A 22,983-nucleotide genomic window follows, 5' to 3' on the forward strand; every position below is an offset into this window, starting at 1 on the left:
TCACCTCACACTTACCTAAATTGAACTCCATTTGCCACCTTTCTGCCCAGTTCTGCAGCTTATCAATATATTCTCTTTAAACCAGGCAAGGTCACAGATGATTGGGGAATAGCCAATGTTGGTTCCTTCATTTTAAGAAGGGTAGTAGGCATATAGAGGGCATTATATGTCGGCAAATCATTCATCAGTTGTCGAGAAATTATTGGAGAAGGTTCTTAGACACAGGATTTAAAGAATAAGAATAGATGTTACAGAAAAAAACGTGGCTTGTTGCAGTGTCGACCCAAATTGAGATTTTTGAGAAAGTAACAAAGATGATTAGTGAGGATAACGCAGTGAAAGTTGTCTTCATGGTTTTTACGAACGAATTTGACACCGTCCCTCATGTGAGATTGATCCAAAAGGTTAAATCGCATGAGATCCAAAGGGCTGTCGACATTTGTTACCAAATTGATTTGGTTACAAAAGAAAGCACAGCTCTGAGGGAATGTTATTCAGACTGGAGGTTTGTGACCAGTGGTGTTCCACGTAGGTCAGTGCTGGGATCTCCGTACTGACTTAGGCAGGTAAATGAAGGATGGAGTTTAATCTGGACAAGAGCGTGGTGATGCATTTTGGGAGATCAAAAGGCAAGAGAAAAGTATACATTTAATATTACGACACTGGGGTGCATTGCTGCAGAGAAGGGTATTCTGGTACATGCTCAAAGCTCTATGAAAGTGGGAACATAAGCGCTAAGGTGTTAAAAGTGGCCGACAGCATGCTTCTCTTAATCAGGCAGGAAATTGCATTTGAAAGGTGTCAAGTCATTTGGCAGCTGAAGAAGTGAGGCCACGTTTCGAGTATTGTGTGCAGTTCTCATCGTCGCACTTTAAGAACGACTTTGGTCAGTGTGCAAGACAGGTTTATCAGGATGCAACCTGAATTGGAGTGGATTAGATTTCAGAAGAGATTTCCGAAGTTGGATTGATTTCAGGAAAGCATTGGGGGCTGAAGGACAACCTGAGACAAACACATAAAATTATGAGATGCATGGATAGGTTTAATCACCGGAGGCTTTTCCCCAAGATGGAAACGCTAAACATTCGCTGGTACAGGTTTAAGGTGACAGAGGTAAAGTTTAACGAAGATGAGAGAGGAACGTCTTTTTTTTATATACACAGAAAGTGAGAGGTGCATGAACTTGCAACTAGGGGAAGTGGGAGAAGCAAATTAAATAGCAATATTTAAGAGGCATTTACCCAGATGTGTCAACAAGCAGAGAGTAGAGGGATATGAACTATGTGCAGGCAGACGGAACCAGATGACAATAACCTCACAATTGGCACAAACATGGCAGGCAGAAGAGCCTGGTGTGGTGCTGCACTTTCCTATGTTCTATTTCCTCAACGTTTCGTGGGAGTGTGTGACAGATTGAAACTTAACTGAGGGCTCAGTATTAGTTTATACAAACTAACACATACTGAAGAGTGAGGTGAAAATGGGAATTTGATTGAGACCTTCATATTTGACACTTGACCCTTATCCAGCACAACAGTTTTGTTCCAGATTCCAGCCATCCATCCTACAAAAGATATACAACAGAACGTTACGATCACTCTTTCCAAGCGGCTGCTAGACAGAAAACGTAATTGACAGTGATGCCCTGATGTTTGGGTCTTTGCCTTTGTGACGCAAGGTTTCGCCTGCCCCATCCCCACACCCCAGCCACTCCCAATGGTAATGACCTGGAACAGGTTTCTCTCCACTCCACGTCTGCAGGCACACATTTTGTCCTATTGACCAGCGGGCTGTGTGGGGCATGCAGACATCATAAAGCAATCTGAAAACAGAGCACACACTCAATTCGGACAGTGAGTGTCAATGCACCCACACACAAATGCACGTGCATGCCCGGCTGACTTTGAACACATAGCTGTTTCCTATCTGACGAGTGTGCCTGCACGCCAATGTCTCCGTGCATCAGTGTGCGCTCACGGCAGGCACGTGACTGGTTTGTGCGAACCACTCACTACAGGAGAGGCCTTTCTGCCCATCGAGACTGTACCATAAAAAATACACCACTACCCGCACGAGTCCCATTTTTTCCGCATTATGCCCTCTTACTAAAATGTTATGACAAGTCAGGTGCCTCATCCAATTACATTTTAAAGTTTGTGAGGTCTGCTGTCTCAACCACTCTCTCAGGCAGTGCATTCCAGACCCCTCACCTCCCTCTGGGTGAATTTGTTTCCTCATATCCCCTCTCAACCTTCATCCCTATCACTTCAGAGTTATCCCCCTTTTATTCCTATTGACGTATTGAATAAGGAGAATGTAGCTCTGCAAGCGTCATGTCTATGCTCCTCATAATGTTAAATGCCTCCATTAGGTTCCCACTCAATCACACAATCTTGTCCCACCTCTCCTCATAGCTCAACCTCACCATCCCATGCTATACATTGGTGTGTTTCCGCTACCGTGTGTTCACATCCTTCCTGCAGTGCAGTGATCAGAACTGCATTGAGTACTCGAGCTGTGGCCTAGTCAGTCTGAGACAAATACGGCCTACCTCAGTGCTATTATAATCTATACCATGACTGTAGTGAGCAAGGTTTGTTCTTAACTACTCTATCAGTGTTTTCACTGATCTTTAGACGTGTACTCCTCGGACCTTTGGTTCTCTGAGTTTCCGCGTGTAATGTCATTCATTCAGTATATGTGCCTGTGTACAAGGGGGCTGCCTTGTGCGAAAGGTTGTCAACAGGTCATTTCAAAACACTTACCAGTCATCGTTTTTGCGAAGCAGCAAGGGGATGATGCGTTTAGTGCTGCTAGAAATGTTTGAAATCTCTCAGCATTGAGCAGAGTGTGGTGTATCACACACCATAGTGAAGGACCTATTCGACTCTGAGATGAGTTCCTGCACCCACCCACACCCAATTCCCCACCTCCCCCCCCCCCCCCCCCACCACGCCATATCGAAGTAAAGTCGTCCCGTTTAACTCAGTCCATTTCCCTCCAATCATTTCTCATTCATGCAATTCTCGAAATTCCCGCAGCCAACAAATCCTCTGGACGTTCATTCACACAACAGCCACTCTGTGCATAAAGTTTGCCCCATATCATTTTATGCATTTCTCCTGTCCTCTTTACAATATGTCCCCTTGTCTTAAAATCCCCCTCCATAAGGAAAATACACTTGTCATTCACCTCATTTCAATATTTGCAGATGATACCAAGTTGGGTGGGAAAGTGAACAGTGACGAGGATCCCGAGATCCTCCAGCATGATCTGAACAGGCTGGCTGAGTGGGAAAATCAATGGCGGACGCAGGTTAACTTGAATAAATGTGAAATTATTCACTTTGGACGCAAAGGTGAAAAGGCAGATTATGATTTCCATGGCTGGAAATTCAGAGAAGACAGTGTGCTGCGGGACCTGGATGTCCTTGTGCACCAATCACTGATGGTAAGCATGCAGGTGCAGCAGGCGATAAGAAGGTCACATGGTATTCTGGCCTTCATTGTAAGTGATTTCGAGTACAGGAACAGTGGTGTGTCATTAAAGTTCATGCGACATCTAGATTATTGTGTGCTTTTGCTCTTCGGGCGTGGGGAGAGTGTTAAACTAATGCAGCAGATAATGGGAACCTGAATTGCAATTCCAGTATGCAGAAGGTTGAGGTCAGGGATAGGTTTACAAGGTTGCGAGAGGGCACCAGCAATCAGGACATTGGTTTGATTTGTGTGTACTTCAATGACAGAGGTATCCAGAATAAGGTAGGTGGACTTGCAGCATGGTTTGGTACCTGGCACTTCAATGTTGTGGCCATTCCAGAGACATGGCTCGAGGATGGACAGCAATGGTTATTGCAGATTCCGTGATTTAGATTTGGATTTTTCAGCAAGAACAGAAAAGATGGCAAAAGAGACAGGGGTGTGGCACTGTGAATCACAGGTAGTATTACAGCAGCTGAGATAATATTTGAGGACTGGTCCACTAAGGCAGTTCGGACTGGTGTTAGAAACACGAAAGGGAGAGGTCACCCTGTTGAAAGTTTTCTAGAGGCCTCTGAATTGATCCAGGAATGTCAAAGAAAGGATAGCAAAGATGATTCTCAATAGGAACGAGAGTAACAGAGTAGTTGTTATGGGGACTTTGACTTCCCCAATATTGACTGGGAATAATATAGTTCAAGCAGATGGGTCAGTTTTTGTTCAATGTGTGCAGGAAGGTTTTCTGACTCAGTATGAAGACAGGCCAACAAGGGACCTTGCCATATTGGATTTGGTACTGGGAATCAACCCAGCTATACTGGGGATTCAACCCGCCCAGGTGTGAGATTTGGAGGTAGGTGAGCATTTTGGCGATAGTGACCATAATTTGGTTATGTTTTTTAAAAAAAAGCAATGGGGAGGGATAGTTGTACATGCAGAGTAAGAATTATAAATGGGGGAATGGCAATTATGATGCGATTAGGCAAGATTGAGGATCCATAGGGAAGGAAACTGCAGGGCAAGGACACTTTTGAAATGTAGGAGCTAATTCAAGGAACAGCGAGCGCGGGTTTTTCATAGCTATATAGCTACCAGGCAAGGAGGACGTTGTCGTGAGAGGGAGCCATGTTTTTCTAAAGAAGTTGAAGCCGTTGTCAAGAAATGAAGAAGGCTTATGTGGAGGAAGGCGTGAATTCTCAGTTAGGGGTCTTGAGAGTTATAAGTTAGCCAGAAAAGATCTAATGAGAGGGCTGAGAAGAGCCTGGAGAAGACATGAGAAGTTTTTGGTGGATAGGATCAAGGAAAACCCTAAGGTCTTCTATAGATTTTTCAGAAATAAAAGAATGACGAGAGTAAAATTCGGGCCAATTAAAGGTAGTAGTGAAAAGTTGTGTATGGAATCTGAGGACAGGGGAAGCGCTTAATGGATTTTTTTTGTCAGCATTCATATTGGAAAAGGGCAAAGTTAGTGAGAATGCTGAGATACAGGCTACAAGATTAGGTGGGATTGAGATCGTCAAAGAGGAGGTTTTAGCAATTTTGAAAGATCTGAAATTAGATAACACCCCTGGGCTGGATGGGATATATTCTCGAATTCTCTGGGAAGTCCGGAAGGAGATTGCAGAGCCTTTGGCTTTGATCTTTGTGTTATCAGTGTCGACAGGAGTAGTGAGGAAGACTGGAGGATAGCGCATGTTGCTCCCTTGTTTAAGAAGGGGAGACAGTTCAACCCTGGTAATTATAGGCCGGAGAGCCTGACTTTCTTTGTAGGTAATATGTTGGAAATGTTTATAAGATTTATCAACATCTGGAAATGAATAATTTGATTAGGGATAGTGAACACTGTTTTGTGAAGAGTAGGTTGCGCCTCACTAACCCTATTGATTAATTCGAGAAGATGAAAAAACAGGTGGATGAAGTTAATCCAGTTAATGTGGTGTATATGGACTTCAGTAAGATATTTGGAAAGATTCAACACGTTACACTATTCCACAAAATAAGTTTCAGGATAGAAGGCAATTTAGCTATTTGGATCAGAAATTCGCTAGTAGAAAGAAGACAAAGGATTGTGGTTGATGTGAAATGTTCAACCTGGAGCTCAGTTACCAGTGGTATGCCACAAGGATCTGTTTGGGGCCACTGCTGTTTGTCATTTGTATAAATGATCTGAATGCGAGTGTGGAAGAATGGGTTCATAAATTTGCAGAACACAAAAGTAGGCAGAGTTGTGGATAATGCTAAAGGATGTTGTGGGTTACAAAGGGACATACATAAGATGGAGAGATGGGCTGAGAAGTGGCAAATAGAGTTTAATATGGAAAAGTGTGAGGTAGCGCACTTCAGAAGAAGAAAAAACAGGAATGCAGAGTACTGGGCTAATGGTAATATTCTCCAAAAAGCAACCCAACCAGATCAGTTCCCCTACCTTGTTGTTCCACATTTACCCCTGACAAATGTACCTAAAATACATGAACACTTTAGACAAGTTAGCATGGCAAATTCACGGAGTCTGCACAACTTTGGATTGTGGGAGTAAATTTGAGCGCCTGGAAGGAACCCACACAGAGACATTTTGAATGTACATTCTCCATACAGACAGCCGCCCAATGCGGGAATCAAACCCGAATCCATGGAATCGTAAGGCAGCAGTGCTAACGATTGAGCCACTGGGTCAAGCCAAATTTGAATAAATTTACAACCTCATTTCGATTTTCTGTCTTTCTTCTGAAGGCATTTCAAATGTCTGTCTAATGTTGCAATCGTTCTTTCAAATTGACTGAACAATTTTGCAATAAGAGAATGCCTGGTGACTTGATTGGGGACTTTTTTTGTGCAGCAATATTATTTACTTCAATAGAGCTTCCTCTTTAGTATAAATACCAGGAGTCTGGGTTCATATTGACTTTGAAGCAGCCAGCATCACTACTTCCACACCAAAGTTTTCTGTGGAAGAAGATGATGTACCCATTAATATTTCAGATTGAACGTATTTACTATCCAATTCTTGCAGCTATTGGTGTTATTGGTAAGGTTTTAAATCTAATAATTTATCTCAATGTGTAATTGCTGTTGGTGCTCTTGTCGTGTATTGATATCCATTATATGCATTGAATGTACATGTCATATGTTGCTGACAGTGATTGAACCAACGGCTCAATTGATCACAATTCTGAAGTGTCCTTATTTCGAACATAAATTATGTTTCATTACATATAATGCAATTTTTTAAAGCAAGGAAACTTGGTTAAAATATGCAAGACCGTTGTCAGACTTCCTTGGAATATTGTGAGCAGTTCTGGATCTGTTATGTGAGGAAAGATAGATTATCATCTCAAACAGTGTTCATTCGACTGATAGAAGATATGAAAGAGCTGTATCATGACGAAATGCTGAGTAGATTGGTCCTGTATTTCTTTGGAATTGAGAAGAATGAGATCAGATCTTAAAGAAACTCTCAAGATTCTGAGGGAATTTGAACTGAATTCAATGTGTTTCTCCTTGTGGGTGAGTCTACGACAGAAGGCATGATCTCAGAATCAGGGCTCTCACAGTTCAGTCAGAGGTAAGGGCGAATTTCTTCTCTCAGAGTGTGGTGAAAATTATGTCCCAATACATGTGTGAATCATAATGTAACACATGTATTGGGCCAAGCAGTGGAATGTGGTGAAACGGTTAAAAATTATGTCCCAATACATGTGTGAATCTAACCGGAATGGAGGTGTTGCTTAGTCCCGTTAGAATCTTATTACACACCTCCCCGTGTGAATCTTCTTATCTGTATGTAACCAGAATGGAATGTGTTTTTTAGCCTTGCTCTGCTGTTCACATGAATGTTTATATCTGGAAAAGAGTATATCAGCTGGAAAAGTCTCCAGTTCGGTGAGTCTGCTCCGGGGTTACGTTTAACCGCCGAGCGTGGGTTGTTGGCAACCGCTCTACGAGAACTGACGGCTCCCAGTTCCGGTAACATGTAGAGTGAGTATAAGCCAGACCCGTTGTGGCGACGCTGCGGGGAATAAAATGCCCATATTCTAGCAGACTCGCCTCTTGGTCGTTTGTTCTGTGTCAGACTACTCTCCTACGAACCTGACCTTGAGAATTCTTTAAAACACAGAGGACCGTTGAAGTTGGGACATTGAATATACTTTAGGCTCAGATTTTAAATCAGAAGGCAACCGAGGGTTATGATGAAAAGGCAGTAAAGTTGGAAGGTGAGTTATTGGATCAGTCACATTGATGGACAGAAAGTCTACTGCTGCTTCTATGTTTTATGATCTATAACTTCAATAAATATAAACAATTTGCAAATTTTATTGATGTGACCATAAAAGATATGATTCATGATTGACTTTACAGTTTTATCGAACGTTTATTTACAGTCTTTGGCTCCTTCTTTGTTGTTTATTGGGGATTTTTGTGTTTCTTGAAGTGAGATAATCACTTTTACATTCGAAGATCTCCCAGCATTGGAAGTAACAGAGAAAAATAGTAACAACATGCATTGAGAGATTAATGAATCCCAGCTATGGCAAATTGAAGTATTGAGAGTTTTAAATTGTTTCAGAAAATGTAAAATTTATATGCCATAGTTGGATAGAAATATGTCTTTGCAATTTTAGTCCTCACATTAGAAGTTGTTATCCTTCACAGATTGACAATATGAAATTTACAATATCAAACTTAGTTTGTGAAACATTCAAGGAATTATGTTTGCTGTGCAATTCAAATCATTACACTTTATTTAGATGATTTATCACATCCTCTGATTGTTCATATTTCGGTTGTGGTTTACTTGATTCGGTTTGACTTTTTTATTTGACTGGACAATGGTTTTCCACTGGCCAATGTTTTAAAATATTATTATGCTTCATGTTGAACTGAAAACATTTAACAAATGGTCTACAATTGCAATCCTGAATTTGATAATGCTAACGATATATTCACTTAGAATTCGCAGCTAAGGTTTGCCCACTTTTTTTGCCTTTCTTTCAGTTAATTTAGTGGCGATTGTGATCCTTAATCGAGGAAACTGTGGCCTGTCCAAATGCATTACCCGTTACCTGATGGCGATGTCAGCAGCAGATTTAGTACTAGTCATCATTAACACCATACTGAATCGAATTAATAACATTTATTTCCCACCGACTTTCCTATTCATCACCCCTGTGTGTGCTGTGAGAGCTGTCTTGTTGCTTGCAGCTCTTGACTGCTCTGTTTGGTTCACAGTAGCTTTCACGTTTGATCGATTTGTGGCCATTTGTTGCCAGAAGCTGAAACCAAGATATTGTACTGAGAAAACTGCAACTGTGGTGATAGCAATAGTGGCAGTCATCAGCTGTTTGAGGTCTACTGTCTGGTACTTTCTGTTTGTTCCATCAATTATCATTGACAATGTCCCATGGTTTTGTATTCAAAGACCAGACTATTATACATCGTCTTTCTGGGCAGCATATGAGTGGATCGACAGTATGCTAACACCATTACTTCCCATTTTCTTGATTTTGGTGTTCAATGGTCTGACTGTCAAGAATATTATAAGAGCCAATCAACTCCGAAGGGGATTCCGATGTCGTGGAAGCAGAGAGGGTAATTTCGATCCAGAGATGGAGAATCGACGGAAATCTATTATTTTGCTTTTTGCCTTGTCTGCTAATTTTATACTTTTGTGGATGACGTATGTTACACACTCACTGAACTGGCAAGTCATCAATTATAATTATTCAGACAAAACCATTAGTGGTCCAGTATATGTTGCTCAGCAATTTGGCTTCATGCTCCGTCTTTTGAGCTCGTGTACCAATACCTGCATTTATGCACTAACACAGACTAAATTCCGAAAGGAGTTGAAGAACGGGATAAAATATCCTTTTAATCTCATTATTACATTGTTTAAATAAAAGCACAGAATGGATCTGCCGTGGGAAATGCACTTGAACAACTGTACAGTCCTTTCAGTTGAGAATTTATCCTATGGCATCACGGTAAACCTTTGGCACTGCAGAATGCTGCTGAATTCTATGACTGCCGTATCTTAAATCAATCGAATGCTAATCTGTTTTCATTTCACGAACATCTTCTCTGCATCCCGCAGTTCCTTACGTTCTCAAAGACATTGCAACTTCAACCCTCAATTGCATTATGTAGTACTTGATCGTGACCATTGTTTATTGCTTTGTCCTTTCTTCATTGGTCTTTTCACAGCGAGTTTCCTGAGCTTTCCTTTCAGCCTTACAGCAGTACTTTGTTATTTTATCTGAGGCTTGAAATTGTTTACAATACTAATGGTTGAGACTTGATTCTTCTGAATATACTTCAAATGGTTTCCTGTAACAAACTGTATTAACTTCCACTCTGCTGCTGAATATTAATGCTTTATTAAAAGTTCAACTTTGCTTTGCTTTTTTTAAAAACGTCCTTAAATGAACAAAATAGCCTAACCTTCTATTACACATAATATTTCCATGCCCCGTCTGGTTTATAAGGCATTGACTATTTGGAATAACTTTGCTGACTTGTTAGCATACCTCACCAAAAGGCCAGGGTTTTTCGCTTGTCAGTCCATGCTACAGTGCATTGCGGGGAAAGATTTGTATTTAAGGCTGAGATATTGAGATTCTTGATGAACATGGGAATCAAGGATGAGTGGGACAACATAGGAATGTGAAAGTGAGGAGTGACTGTTCAGTCATGATCTTATTAAATGGTGGAGCTCACTGGTCGTGAGAAATTGCCTACTCGTGCTCCATTTCTTTGGATTCTGGGTTTAAGTCGGCTCTTCTGCCTCATTGTTTTATATATAAAAATGAGTTTCCTCCACATTTCTGTGGTTAGAACGGTCAACCATTGTTTTCTTTTAACAACGGTCTTAACTTTATTCCTACATGCAGAAAAAGGGTATGGACTGATGCTTTTAATTTTAAAAAAAATTCATTCATGGGAGACGCTCGTTAACATTTAATCTGACCATTGAGATCATGGTCGTGAGCTTAATCCCACCTGCTGTAGGTTGAGTTAAGTTGGATATTCAGTCAACAGCACTGCAGGAACCGCGAGATATTTCCTAGTTGTGATGGTGAGTGCTTTGGAAGCGATCTTCCAAGTGATGGCGTTCCTATTTATCCACTGCCCTTGTCTTTTGACATGCAATTGGTTGTTCGTTTGGAAGGTACTGTCGAAGGGTCATTCGTGAATTTCTGCAGTGTATCTTGGAGATGATTCACACTGCTGCTGTGGAGTGTCAGTGGAGCCAATCAAACGAATCTTATGTTCTGCTTCGTGTCAAGTTTTTAAGTGTTCTTGGACATGCACCCATCCAGGCAAATGTTGCAATAAAATAGCATACCCTTTTCTAGGAATGGACGAGATTTCAAATAAATTGAATCAACGAAAGTGATCGAATAACCATGAATATTGGATGCATTTTGAAGATTCCTATAACGTTGTTGATTTTGAAATTCTTAATACTGTTCTAAAGAGGAACTAGAAAGTCCAACCAAGGATATTCCTGCGTGTGTGTGTGTGTGTGTGTGTGTCAGGGGAAGAGTATGAGTAGGGATGCTGGTTAGATAAGTATGTAGAAGGGGAGAATTGCATAATCTATTATAAGGAATATACTCACACAAACAGCAATATGCTGAAATTATTGTTTTTTTTTTCAACTGTTCTGCTTTTGTTCCATCAGAAATAATGAAATGAACCTCTTCGTGAAACACTGACGGATGCAAAGAGATCGACAGGACTGAACAAGGTTCTGCAGCTCATTTATTCCAACCCCCCATCTAATTACTCTCATCCCATTTTCCAGCTAATAGGGAGAGACAAAAGATGGTGATGTGGGAACCTTATCAAATGCCTTATTTTAGTATTTTAGTAAGGCATTTGATAAGGTTCCCCATGGTAGGCTTATGCGGAAAGTCAGGTGGCATGGGATAAAGGGAAATTTGGCCAATTGGATAGAAAACTGGCTAACCGGTCGAAGTCAGAGAGTGGTGGTAGATGGTAGATATTCTGCCTGGAGCCTAGTTACAAGTGGAGTTCCGCAGGGATCAGTTCTGGGTCCTCTGCTGTTTGTAATTTTTATTAATGACTTAGATGAGGGAGTCGAAGGGTGGTTCAGTAAATTTGCAGATGATACGAAGATTGGTGGAGTTGTGGATAGTGAGGAGGGCTGTTGTCGACGGCAAAGGGACTTAGATATGATGCAGAACTGGGCTGAGGAGTGGCAGATGGAGTTCAACCCTGCCAAGTGTGAGGTTGTCCATTTTGGAAAGACAAATAAGAATACGGAATACAGGGTTAACGGTAGGGTTCTTAGTAAGGTGGAGGAACAGAGGGATCTTGGGGTCTATGTTCATAGATCTTTGATAGTTGCCACTCAGGTGGATAGAGCTTGCAATAAGGCCTATGGTGTATTAGCGTTCATTAGCAGAGGGATTGAATTCAAGAGTCGTGAAGTGATGTTGCAGCTGTACAGGACTTTGGTTAGGCCACATTTGGAGTACTGTGTGTAGTTCTGGTCGCCTCACTTTAGGAAAGATGTGGAAGCTTTGGAGAGGGTGCAGAGAAGATTTACCAGGATGTTGCCTGGAATGGAGAATAGGTCATACGAGGAAAGGTTGAGAGTGCTAGGCCTTTTCTCGTTGGAACGGCGAAGGATGAGGGGTGACTTGATAGAGGTTTATAAGATGATCAGAGGAATAGATAGAGTAGACAGTCTAAAACTTTTTCCCCGGGTACAACAGAGTGTTACAAGGGGACATAAATTTAAAGTGAAGGGTGGAAGGTATAGGGAAGATATCAGGGATGGGTTCTTTACCCAGAGAGTGGTGGGGGCATGGAATGCGCTGCGTGTAGGAGTGGCAGCGTCAGAATCATTTGTGACATTTAAGCGGCAATTGGATAGGTACATGGATAGGTGCTTAAGCTAGGACAAATGTTCGGCACAACATCGTGGGCCGAAGGGCCTGTTCTGTGCTGTATTGTTCTATGTTCTATGTTCTAAAAGCAGGGAGAGCTGCTGGGAATGGGATACCGCAGGAAAGGTGCAGAACTAACAAAGTAAGTAACAGCACTTGACAGAATTCCATGATGTCTCAGTGTTGGACAGACATGTAATGACTAATCAGTGTTGTCACTGGATTAATAGAGGAGACACGGCAGCCAATTTTCATGCGATCAGCTCTCAATGTTTGCAACTATAGTAGGGCTAGTCCAGTCGATGGATAGTTATTGGTTACAGAGCACTGCAGGTGGGAATCCTGAGGTCCTATTCCAAGAAATAATTGCGTTTATGGAGGTTTAGTGCCTGGTAGAGATACACCAAAGGGAAATGGGAAAGGGCTGAACTGAAAAATCAGGAAAATTGCTTTCCAGGTTGGTTATCTGTAACCTGCCAAGCAAAGGGGAGCTGGAATTTGACTCAGTTGTGACATACAGTGTTTGGAGTAGATTGGCAATTGAAAAGGAAAGTCACAGCTGACGCATTGGGAAATCAGAGGCGATGATGCAGACATAATCTCCCAGCCTGTTTGAAAGATCCAAATGAAACATTCTCTGCAGGATTGTAGTGAGTTTAAAAGTACATAGTTGCTGCTTTCACTTATGCCAATCATGGCCTCAAAAAACAGCAAGCCATTCGTCATCATGAACAAAACATTGCAGTCATTATAAAGTTGGTATGAATCTTTCTAGGTCTGTATAGACAATGGGGTACACGAACCTCTTCATTTAAGGATAGGGGCACTGCCATTGCATGTCAAGAGCCCTCAGGAGGTAACTTGTTATTGTTATGCCTTTGAGAATAACCGAGTTGGAGAGAATCAACTGGCGGCTAATCTATCCTCAGGGATACAAGAACAAAATAAAAGCCTGGAAGTGGACACAACTGAGAGAAATAATCCCACTTCAGGAATGTGAGATGAAACAATCCTTGATCATTTTGGACAGTCGATTGACCTGTTGATTGTTTGGCTCTAACGCTGTCCTCAATGGCCATGTGGCATTACTCAGTGTGTCAGATTTCTAAAAAAAAGCGTCATTGTTCAACACTAAAGACTGGTAAATATCCAGCATCTCATTGTGTGATCGGATGTTCAATACACAGTGTTACTATAGCTGAATGTCCAAATATCAGTTCCTCATACTGTAGGTAGCGCATGACTAAAGCCGGTACACAGGCTGCTCACTGTGCAGTGTCCACTTATCTCTTGTCCTACTGTCACTCACTTCACATTGTAGATGTTGTAAATGTTATATTATTGTATACTATACACAGGCTGCACAAATCTGAATCCAAATATCAGTTGTCCCACACTTTGGACATTGTATTGCTGTAGATGGTAGACACATGCACACTGCTAAATGTCCACATGGTCATGTTACTTGAGATGGTATTCCCACTTCCAATTGTTCTCTTTACATTGGACAGTATTCCCACTTCCACATGTTATTTTAGACAATATTCCCAACTTAAAATCTTCCTTGAAATTTAAGAGTATTCGCATTTCTTGATGTTCCCTTTATTTTAGACTATACTCCAACATTCAACTCGTCCTGTATTCCTGTGTTAGACAGTATTCACTCCTCTATTATTTTGCACAGTATTCCTACTTCCATGCGTTATTTTGCCGAGGATTGCAACTTCCACATGTCTCTGTTAATGTGGAGGTATTGAAACTTTCACATTTTCTTTTTTAATATTCGAGGGTATTCCCACTTCCATGTGTGCCTGATATTTTAGGATGTATTCCCACATATTCGTAACGCATTCTTCCTGTTGTTTTTGGGAGTATTCCAAACACCTCACATTCTTTTCATTTCATATGGTGTTCTGATATCCATATTTTCCTTTTATTGAATATAGTTAAACCCATTCCACACATTCACATATTTATCTGTGCAGTACGATCTTCGATATGTCTCAGTTAATTTAGATAATACGCCCAGTTCAACACATTCCTTTTATTTTAATTAGTATTTCCATTTCCGTATGTTTCCTGCTATTTGAGATAGTATTCCCACTTGCACAGGACCATATTATTTTAGGCAATATTCCATTGTTGATACATCCCTGCAATTTGGTACAGTATTACCACTTCCATATGTTCCCTGCTAGTTTATGCAGTATTCGTATTTCCACATATTCCCCGTCATTTTGGACGGCATTTCCACTTCCTCATGCTGCTGTGCTGTTTGACTCTGTCAGAGAGAGATTTTAAAGCAGAATCTTGAGACCTGTGTGCAGCAGCATAAGTCCTCTTTATTCTGAGCTCCTTACCCATGCAGCATCGAAGAAGGTAATGGTGACAGACTCCAGGTCGCCACCCTTCCCATGAAGTACTGGACATTTACACATTCCATGATACCATGAGTCTATGCAACTTTCCATTCAGTACTTCCTAACTGCCCCCTCACTATTATTAACCTCTACATACATTTACCAGCTGCATCATACTGAGCGGGCGTTGTCTGTTACTTTGTGAAGCCGTGATTGTTTATTTTCTCAAGGTCATAATGACTCCGAAATGTTTTGCAATTTACAATGCTATCTGTCATCCCAGTTATCTTTTCCTGAGGTTAACTGTTTATACCGCTCACTGCAATCGTTCTATCCTTAGTGTTGTTATAGACCAGGCCAGATCCCAAAAAGCAATTCAAGAAAGTAGGTCAGACCCTAATGTTGCTCGTTGTTTTAAGCAGATGTAAAGTGGGTATTCCAGGAGAGAATTAGCTGGTCAAACCACTTACAGTCGAACAAAAGGGAATTTATTTACAAGATTACTGAATGTAACAGAAAGAACAGAAATCAGAACGTTGAATAATGTCTCCTAACTTAATGATGCTGTTCCAGATACTTGCACCAATCCACACAAACACCCCTTGGCACAAAAGATAAAGTCAAACATGCTCTTCCAGAATAGAAGTCAAAGAGATCAGCATGGACCTGCATTCTGGGTCCAGCAGCCTTTCTTCACACTACTGCTAACACCAAACCAGAGAAAGCTGAGCTGTGATAACTGGTCACTCCCCTTTCATTGTACAAATTCTTTTTTGTTTTAACTTGAAAACCTTCTGGCTGATGTAGTATCTGTTAGCTATAAATAAATTGGCCTTAAAGCCTTTCACTCTTCAGATTTTTGAGTGTCTGTCCTTTACAACCACTCTGACAAAGAAATGGAAAGGGCAGCATTCATTATGAAAGGAACAACTTCGCCACACCCTCTCCACTTTAAAAAAATGAACCATCAATATCCAAGGATTTCATCGTTTTAAAACCCTTTAAAATTTGTTGGCTCTTTAGCACACATATCTATTACATTGGCTATAAACATGCAGGCATTCGGTTTCAGTCTGTTGTACTCCTGCCACCGAATGTCTCTGTTTCCCATTATAGTCTTGACAATGCGTTGGCAATCACGTTTTCTTGTCCTGCCACATGCACAATTTTCAAATTGAATAACTGTAACAATAAGCTCCATCTAAACAGTCTCCCAAACTTCAATGGGTTATGATCAGTGCATATGATTGTCTCAGATGCGTCACTGGTAACATAAACATTGATATGTTATCATGCCAAAACCAAGCTCAAAGACTGCTTCTCAAAAGTCGAGTCTTTCTGCTGATGAATGTTCAGCTCCCTGTAGAAATACCTGACAGGTCTTTCTATCTTCTCCTCATCTTCTTGCAACAGCACAGCACCGACAACCAGATCATTTGCATCGATAGCCATCTTGAATGGTTTTGCATAATCGGTGTGGAGAATGCCGGGGCACAGCCGAACACAGCCATCAGCCTGTCAAATGCCTTCTGACAGTTCACTGTCCACTGAAATCTTTTGCCTTTCTTTAGCAATTCAGTGAGTGAAGCAGCCACATTGATAAAATTTGGTACAAATTTTCGATAAAATCCAGTGCTCTTTTTGTCGATGTTATGGGAAACTGCCCAATTTTCTTTGTTGTTGCATCCTATGGGGGTATTTTTCCGAGTCCAATACATGGTCCAGGAAGGTGACTTGGACAAATTCACTTTTAACCAAGTTTTTAACCAAGCCTCCCTTCCAAAGTAGATCAAACATATCTGATAAGTGTTGTAAATGTTCCTCCCATGTGTGTAAACGACACAGTTGATTACTGCAACAATGACCATATTGGTTAGTCTCTGAAATGTGGCTGGCGCCTTTTTCCTATGAAATGTCATGACTTTAAACTGATACAATCCATTCGGTGTTGTGAAAGCCGACGTTGCCTTCACTCTTTCTGACAGGTGCCTGCCAGTATTCTCTGACGAAGTCCAACTTAGTCAGATAAGTTGCTTGTCACACCTTCTCAATACAGTCTTCCAAACGCAGATTCGGATATGCATAAGTTTTTTGTAACTGCATTGACTGTATGACAGTTCACACATAACCATTGAGTACCATCTGGTTTTGGCAGAATTACTGTGGCTGAGATCCAGTCGCTGTAACTCACTTCAAATATTTCATCTTTTGAACCTGTGTGAACTCTAGAAGGTTACACCAATAAGGATGTTGCTTAATCGGAATAGTGTCTCCGACATCTACATCATGCATAATTAAGTGAGTAAATCCAAGCTTATCTCCACTTATCGCCCGATGTAAGGGTAATCACTCCTTCAGGTCATTTAGACTTTCCTCTGGAAGGTAGCACAATAAATTATCCAAATTTTTTCAACTTCCTCATTGTCCAATTTAAGTTGAGGAATGCCCAATTCAAAATTCTTTGAGGGAAAGTGAGGACTGCGGGTGCTGGGGCTCATGGTCAAGAGTGCAGTGCTGGAAAGGCACAGCAGGTCAGGCAGCATCCGAGGAGCAGGAAATTCGACGTGTTGGGCTTAAACTGCTGAATGTTTCCTGATGAAGGGCTTATGCCTGAAAAGTCAATTCTCCTGCTCCTCTGATGCTCCCTGACCTGCTATGTTTTTTTCAGCACTACCGTATAGACTCAGAATGCTCGGAACTTGGTTCTTCCCATTATGTTATAATCAATAACACATTCTCCTCTTGCTTTCCTTCCCTGTCGAAATACCTTTTGAGCCTTTTCACATGACACACTCTGTGAAATGTCTCTTGCTGTATGGAGTCCCTATCAAGTAGTGAACCTCATTCAATATCCTTTCGACTTGGCAAAGTCTATTAAACCTTGTTTTTAAAGGTTCACGTATCACTGGAAGTAACAGTAATACCTTATCCCCGATAGCAAAATCACGAACTTTTGGTTTCTTGTCTGCTTTCTCTTTCATTGTATGCTATGATACCTTTAAATGCCGCCTAGCTAACTTCCTAGCTCTAGTTAATCGTTCTCTAAAAACTTACACATAGTCTAGATATGTGGATTCTGAATTCCCACTTACCAATTTCTCTTTAAACAATTTTAACAGTCCTCTCACTACATGCCTAAAAATGAATTCAAATGGACAATTGAAATGGATTTGGACAATTCATTTGATACATCTTTGATCACAAAAAAGCAACAACAAAATTCCCTTCTCCGAATCATCTTGATAGTCTTGAGTATACTCCCTCGACGTGGTCTTCAGTGTCTGATGCCACCTTTCTAACGCTCGCTGCGATTTCGATGGTGCTCAGTAGATTTGAGTTGTTTCATTCCTAAGCTGTTATAACTTCCTTTCATAATGTTGGTGTGAACTTTGACCTGTGAACTGATTGTATCTCTGTCAGTAATCCATATCTATTCAAATAAAATTGAGTAATTCCTCCACATCCTTTTTTCCTGTGGTATTGTGTAATGGAACGGCCTCTGGATTCTCGTCCATACATACGCTATTGCTAACAATAACTAATTCCCACTTTTTATTTGAAGTATGAGATCTACGCAATCAATTGTGACACTTGTAAAAAGTTCCTCAAAAGCAGGAATAGGTCTTAATTGTGCATGTTTTATTAACATCGGTGGCTTTCCAATTACCTGACACATATGACATGTCTGGCAAAATTCAACTACAAACTTGTGCTGTCCAGCGATGTAAAAATGCTACTGCATTTTAGTTTGTATTTTCCTCACTCATAATGATGCCCAAGTTTGTGCGTCCCTTGCAACACCCCCTTCCTATATCCCACTGGCAATACGATTTGATGAACTTCTGTCCATTTTTCATTTGTCTGAATATGTGATGGCCTCCATTTCCTCATTAAGACATTTTTTTTTAAGATAATAACATTCAGAGATATATTTAGGTCCCTTTTCTGTATATTTGTTTTGATACAATTGCTTCAAGTTTCATCATTCTGCTGTAACTCAGATAATCTGAGCCAAAGATGTCTGCATTGTCATCTATCTGCTCCTGCTTTGTCTCCACCATCTGATCAAACAGGGTCTCTGCCAATTCCACTTCGACTTTCTTACCTGTACTCTTTGATCTCTCCTGTTTCAACTGGTGACTTTGTGACCTCGTTACCACACAGTCAGGTAACATTCCAGGATATGTGTCCTGCAAAAGTTCAGTTGCCTGAGTTTCTGCTTGCTTTTCAACCACAGTAGGCAGCACTCCTCCTGGTGAATCAGCCATTTAGTTATCAAGGACAGTTTTCTTTCCTGGATTTGAGAGTTTGCCCAATACTCCTACCACGAATTCTCCACTCTTCTCTGGACACTCAAACCTCACTTTATATAATTAAGCGTTTTTTTTGTCTCACTGCTAATTCCTGTAACCAGTAACCTTTCTGGGAACTTTTCTTAGAAGTACATATCTTACCATGTTGCAGCATCACAGACTGAGAGGATGCTGTGTCTCTTAATATTGTAACCTCTTTACCTGTTGTTCCAGGTTTGTGCAAATAAAATTGACCTTCGCAGTTATATGGTTTAAGAAGATCTGGCACTTCCTCCTTAACCAAACTCCAACGAGCTTGTATATCGTGGGTGCAGCTTTTTAGCATCCACTATACTTTCTGTTACCACTCCAACAAAATTCACTGGCTTATCCTTTTTTTTTTCCGACATCTGGTTTCCCAGTGCTTCTTATAACCCACCAACACTGATTTCATATGGCCTACTTTATTGCAGTGAAAACACCTGAGCTTTTTAACATCTCTATCCCCTTCAAGGGTTTCTTTATTTATCCTGTTGTAGGTTATCCTTATGATACTCACTGAGATCCAGCTTTGCCTTTCCACGTGAGGATTTATTTTTCCCCCTATTTCAATCCTTCATGGATTGAAATTGATTCTTGAAGAAAACTTTGCTTTGAGAAGCCAATTATAATCATCTGCCATTTCAGCTGCTAAACCTGGCGTTTTCACTCTCTGCTCTTCTGCACGAGGTCTCACTACGTCAAGAAGGGAATTTTTGAACTCCTGTCTAAGTGGCAATTTCTGAAGTTCAAACTCTATTTTTCTCTCTCTCCTCTCTCTCTCTTTCTTGTTGCTCTGCTTTTAAACATAATGTTTTTTGCATCTCACTCAATCTGCTTCATTTTCAATTGACTTGTAGCCATCTCTAAAGGTTCTGATGGTGTTTCCAACAAATGTAGATGCTGAGCTATTGCTGTAATTACCTCTCCTTTCCTCACGGAAGTAGACAGCTCCAACTCCAGCATGTCTGCTAATTCCAGCAGCTTGGCCTTAATCGCCTTTTGCAAAACCCCCCAACGTCACTTCTTCCAGCCCCAGAAAACTCTTGGTGCCTGAAAGAGCCATTGCTAGCCCAAGTACTGTTTAAGACAAGCAAAACCACCCCGAACAAAAGAAGCTAACACCTACCATTCGCTCCCTTTGAGTGCAACAACACAAATCCACAACTTGGAACGACAACCAAACGCCGAAAACAAACCGCAATCTCTTGTGGATCAGGCCAAATCCATCCAAACATTGCAGAAAGGTAGCCCAGGCATGAATATGCTAGTTGCTTTAACAGGTGAACAGTGGGTATTGCAGGAGAGAATCGGCTGGCCAAACCAATTGGTTATAAACAAAATAGAATTTATTTTCAAGATTACCGAGTGAAACTCAAAGAGTAGAAAAGAGAATACCGAATAACTTATCCTATCCGAAAATGCAACCGACGACCCCGAATTAATGATGTTGTTCCAGATACTTGCAACAATCCACATAAACACTCCTTGGGACAAAAGGTAAAATCAAGATAGCAGTCAGAGACAGAGCAGCATGGAGCTGCTTCTGGGTCCAGCAACCTTTCTTCACACTGCTGGTAAAAACAAACCAGAAAAATGCGGAGAGGGGAGTAATGACCATCCCCCTTTCATTGCACAAGGGTTTTTGTTTTCCCAAACTTCGAAGTTTTCCACCTGAGGCAGTATCAGTTAGCTATAAACAAATTGGTTCTAAAATCTTTCAGTCCTCCGATTTTTCGGTGTCTGTCATTTACACCTTCACTGACAAAAAAAAGCTAAGGACAGCACAAATGGTTAAAGGAGCAGCTTCGTCATTGTGTTTTCACCATCCCGTCATACACCTTCCAGTCCTTACACCATTTGCCATTCAATCCCACCAGTCATTGGTTGGAGGTTTTTCTCGGCTATGTTTCGCAAGTTGTCCAAACTCATTCTGCGAAATTGCTTAACATTAGTTTGTTCGGCGCACTTATAATTTCAACATGTATAATTTGTAACTCCTTAAAAAGCCTTTGAAATATGGTGAGACCAGACTCTTCCTTTTGCTCTTTACTAAATAACAATATCTCTTTTCCCCACTAAGATTTGTACGAGGCACTTCATTATCTCATTTGTTAGTCATGCGCATGAGGGCCAGGATGCAAACTGAGTAAACTCCTGCTTCAGGTAACAACTCTCTTTAGCCATGGACAACTCCAACAGGCTATTCCCACTTCCATATGTTTTCCATTACTTCAGACAGAATGCCTACTTCCAGATGTCCCCCCTATTTTGAAAAAATCCACAGTTCCGCATGCCCTGCAATTTAGGATAGTATGCTCAGTTCTACCCCTGTGTCATGGGCCTTCAGCCAAGACTACTCTCTTCTGCTCTCATCCCTTTCCCTCCATTTCAGAACAAGTCATCCATTAATACTGCTGGACTTACAATATTTGCACATCTCAGAGAAAGAATTGCACACACTAGAGATAGATAGATTTATAGAAGAATACAGCGCAGTACAGGCCCTTTGGCCCTCGATGTTGCGCCGATCCAAGCCCACCTAACCTACACTAGTCCACTATCCTCCATATGCCTATCCAATGCACGTTTAAATGCCCATAATGAAGGAGAGTCCACCACTGCTACTGGCAGGGCATTCCATGAACTCACGACTCGCTGAGTAAAGAATCTACCTCTAACATCTGTCCTATACCTACCCCCCCCTTAATTTAAAGCTATGCCCCCTTGTAATAGCTGACTCCATACGTGGAAAAAGATTCTCACTGTCGACCCTATCTAAACCCCTAATCATCTTGTACACCTCAATCAAGTCACCCCTAAACCTTCTTTTCTCCAATGAAAACAGTCCCAAGTGCCTCAGCCTTTCCTCATACGATCTTCCTACCATACCAGGCAACATCCTGGTAAACCTCCTCAGCACCCGTTCCAGTGCCTCCACATCCTTCCTATAGTATGGCGACCAGAACTGCACACAATACTCCAGATGCGGCCGCACCAGAGTCTTATACAACTGCAACATTACCTCAGTACTCCGGAACTCAATTCCGGAGTACTGAGGTAAAATCTGAGATAAAATCTCTCCTGCTGAGGAATCATCAGAATTGAAATGTCAACTCCTTTCTTCTTACATATGCTATCAGATTTCTTGAGTTCCATCAGCAATTTCTCTCCTTGGCAGTTGAACTTTCTGTTTATAACATGCACAAACTGCGGTTTTGTCTCCAATGTATAAATTCAATCAACATTTGCTTCTCCTTGCTGCTTCTGAGCTCTACTCAAACTGATTGTGTGGATTCTGGGCTATGGCAAGTTGACTGGTGTGTTCGTCGAATCGTAGTTGCTTTCACTGCCTTCTGTTCATTCTTCACAAGTGGAACAGTTAGATTTTCACTAGGTCTCCCCCTGAACCTAGTGGAAGAGTACGGTGAGACAGGATCACAACAAGGTGAGAAAGGAAACAGGAGCACAATGATCTCAATATCTTATTGAGCATTCCGCCAGATGGTTGAGTCTGTTCTAACTTCGGCAGGCTGACATGTTCTGGCATCATGGCCTCCACTCCGGGCCCTGGGTGAGATGGAAGTCCTCCCTGTGGGGCTCCCTATCGATAAGGACGTCCATGACTATGCCTGCAATGCAGGGAGAAGGCGCAAGGTTCTCTCGTTGATGAGATATGACACATTCTGATAGATTTTTCATTCAGTCTTTAAACCATTATTCCTTTCCACAATGTCGCCTTAAATTCAAACTCTGACTGACCGAGAACCAACCTGACATCATCAAACCAACAGAATGACCATGACAGACAATGTCTCCAGAACCACTGCAACAATTCCTGGGTATATCCTGCCCAAACTTCAGGACAAGTCCATTATTGGTGGTTGGTCTGTGGTAT

The 22,983-nt window shown here is 41.3% G+C and overlaps 1 protein-coding gene across 1 annotated transcript in view; it reads left to right on the top strand.

Annotated features, from left to right (window-relative positions):
- LOC148138237 (uncharacterized) overlaps positions 1-9,376 on the top strand; it is a 45,027-nt gene extending 35,651 nt beyond the window's left edge. The window contains exons 4-6 of the mRNA XM_087981900.1: positions 3,212-3,450; positions 6,459-6,504; positions 8,472-9,376. Coding sequence (XP_087838026.1) covers positions 3,212-3,450; positions 6,459-6,504; positions 8,472-9,376 — 1,190 coding nt within the window. The remainder of the gene's footprint in view (positions 1-3,211; positions 3,451-6,458; positions 6,505-8,471) is intronic.
- Positions 9,377-22,983: the final 13,607 nt, after the last annotated feature.

Source organism: Chiloscyllium plagiosum, unplaced genomic scaffold (assembly GCF_037043375.1).
Source record: "Chiloscyllium plagiosum isolate Xiang-an unplaced genomic scaffold, Cpla_swu_hap1 HiC_scaffold_41, whole genome shotgun sequence".
NCBI classification, from domain to species: Eukaryota; Metazoa; Chordata; class Chondrichthyes; order Orectolobiformes; family Hemiscylliidae; genus Chiloscyllium; species Chiloscyllium plagiosum.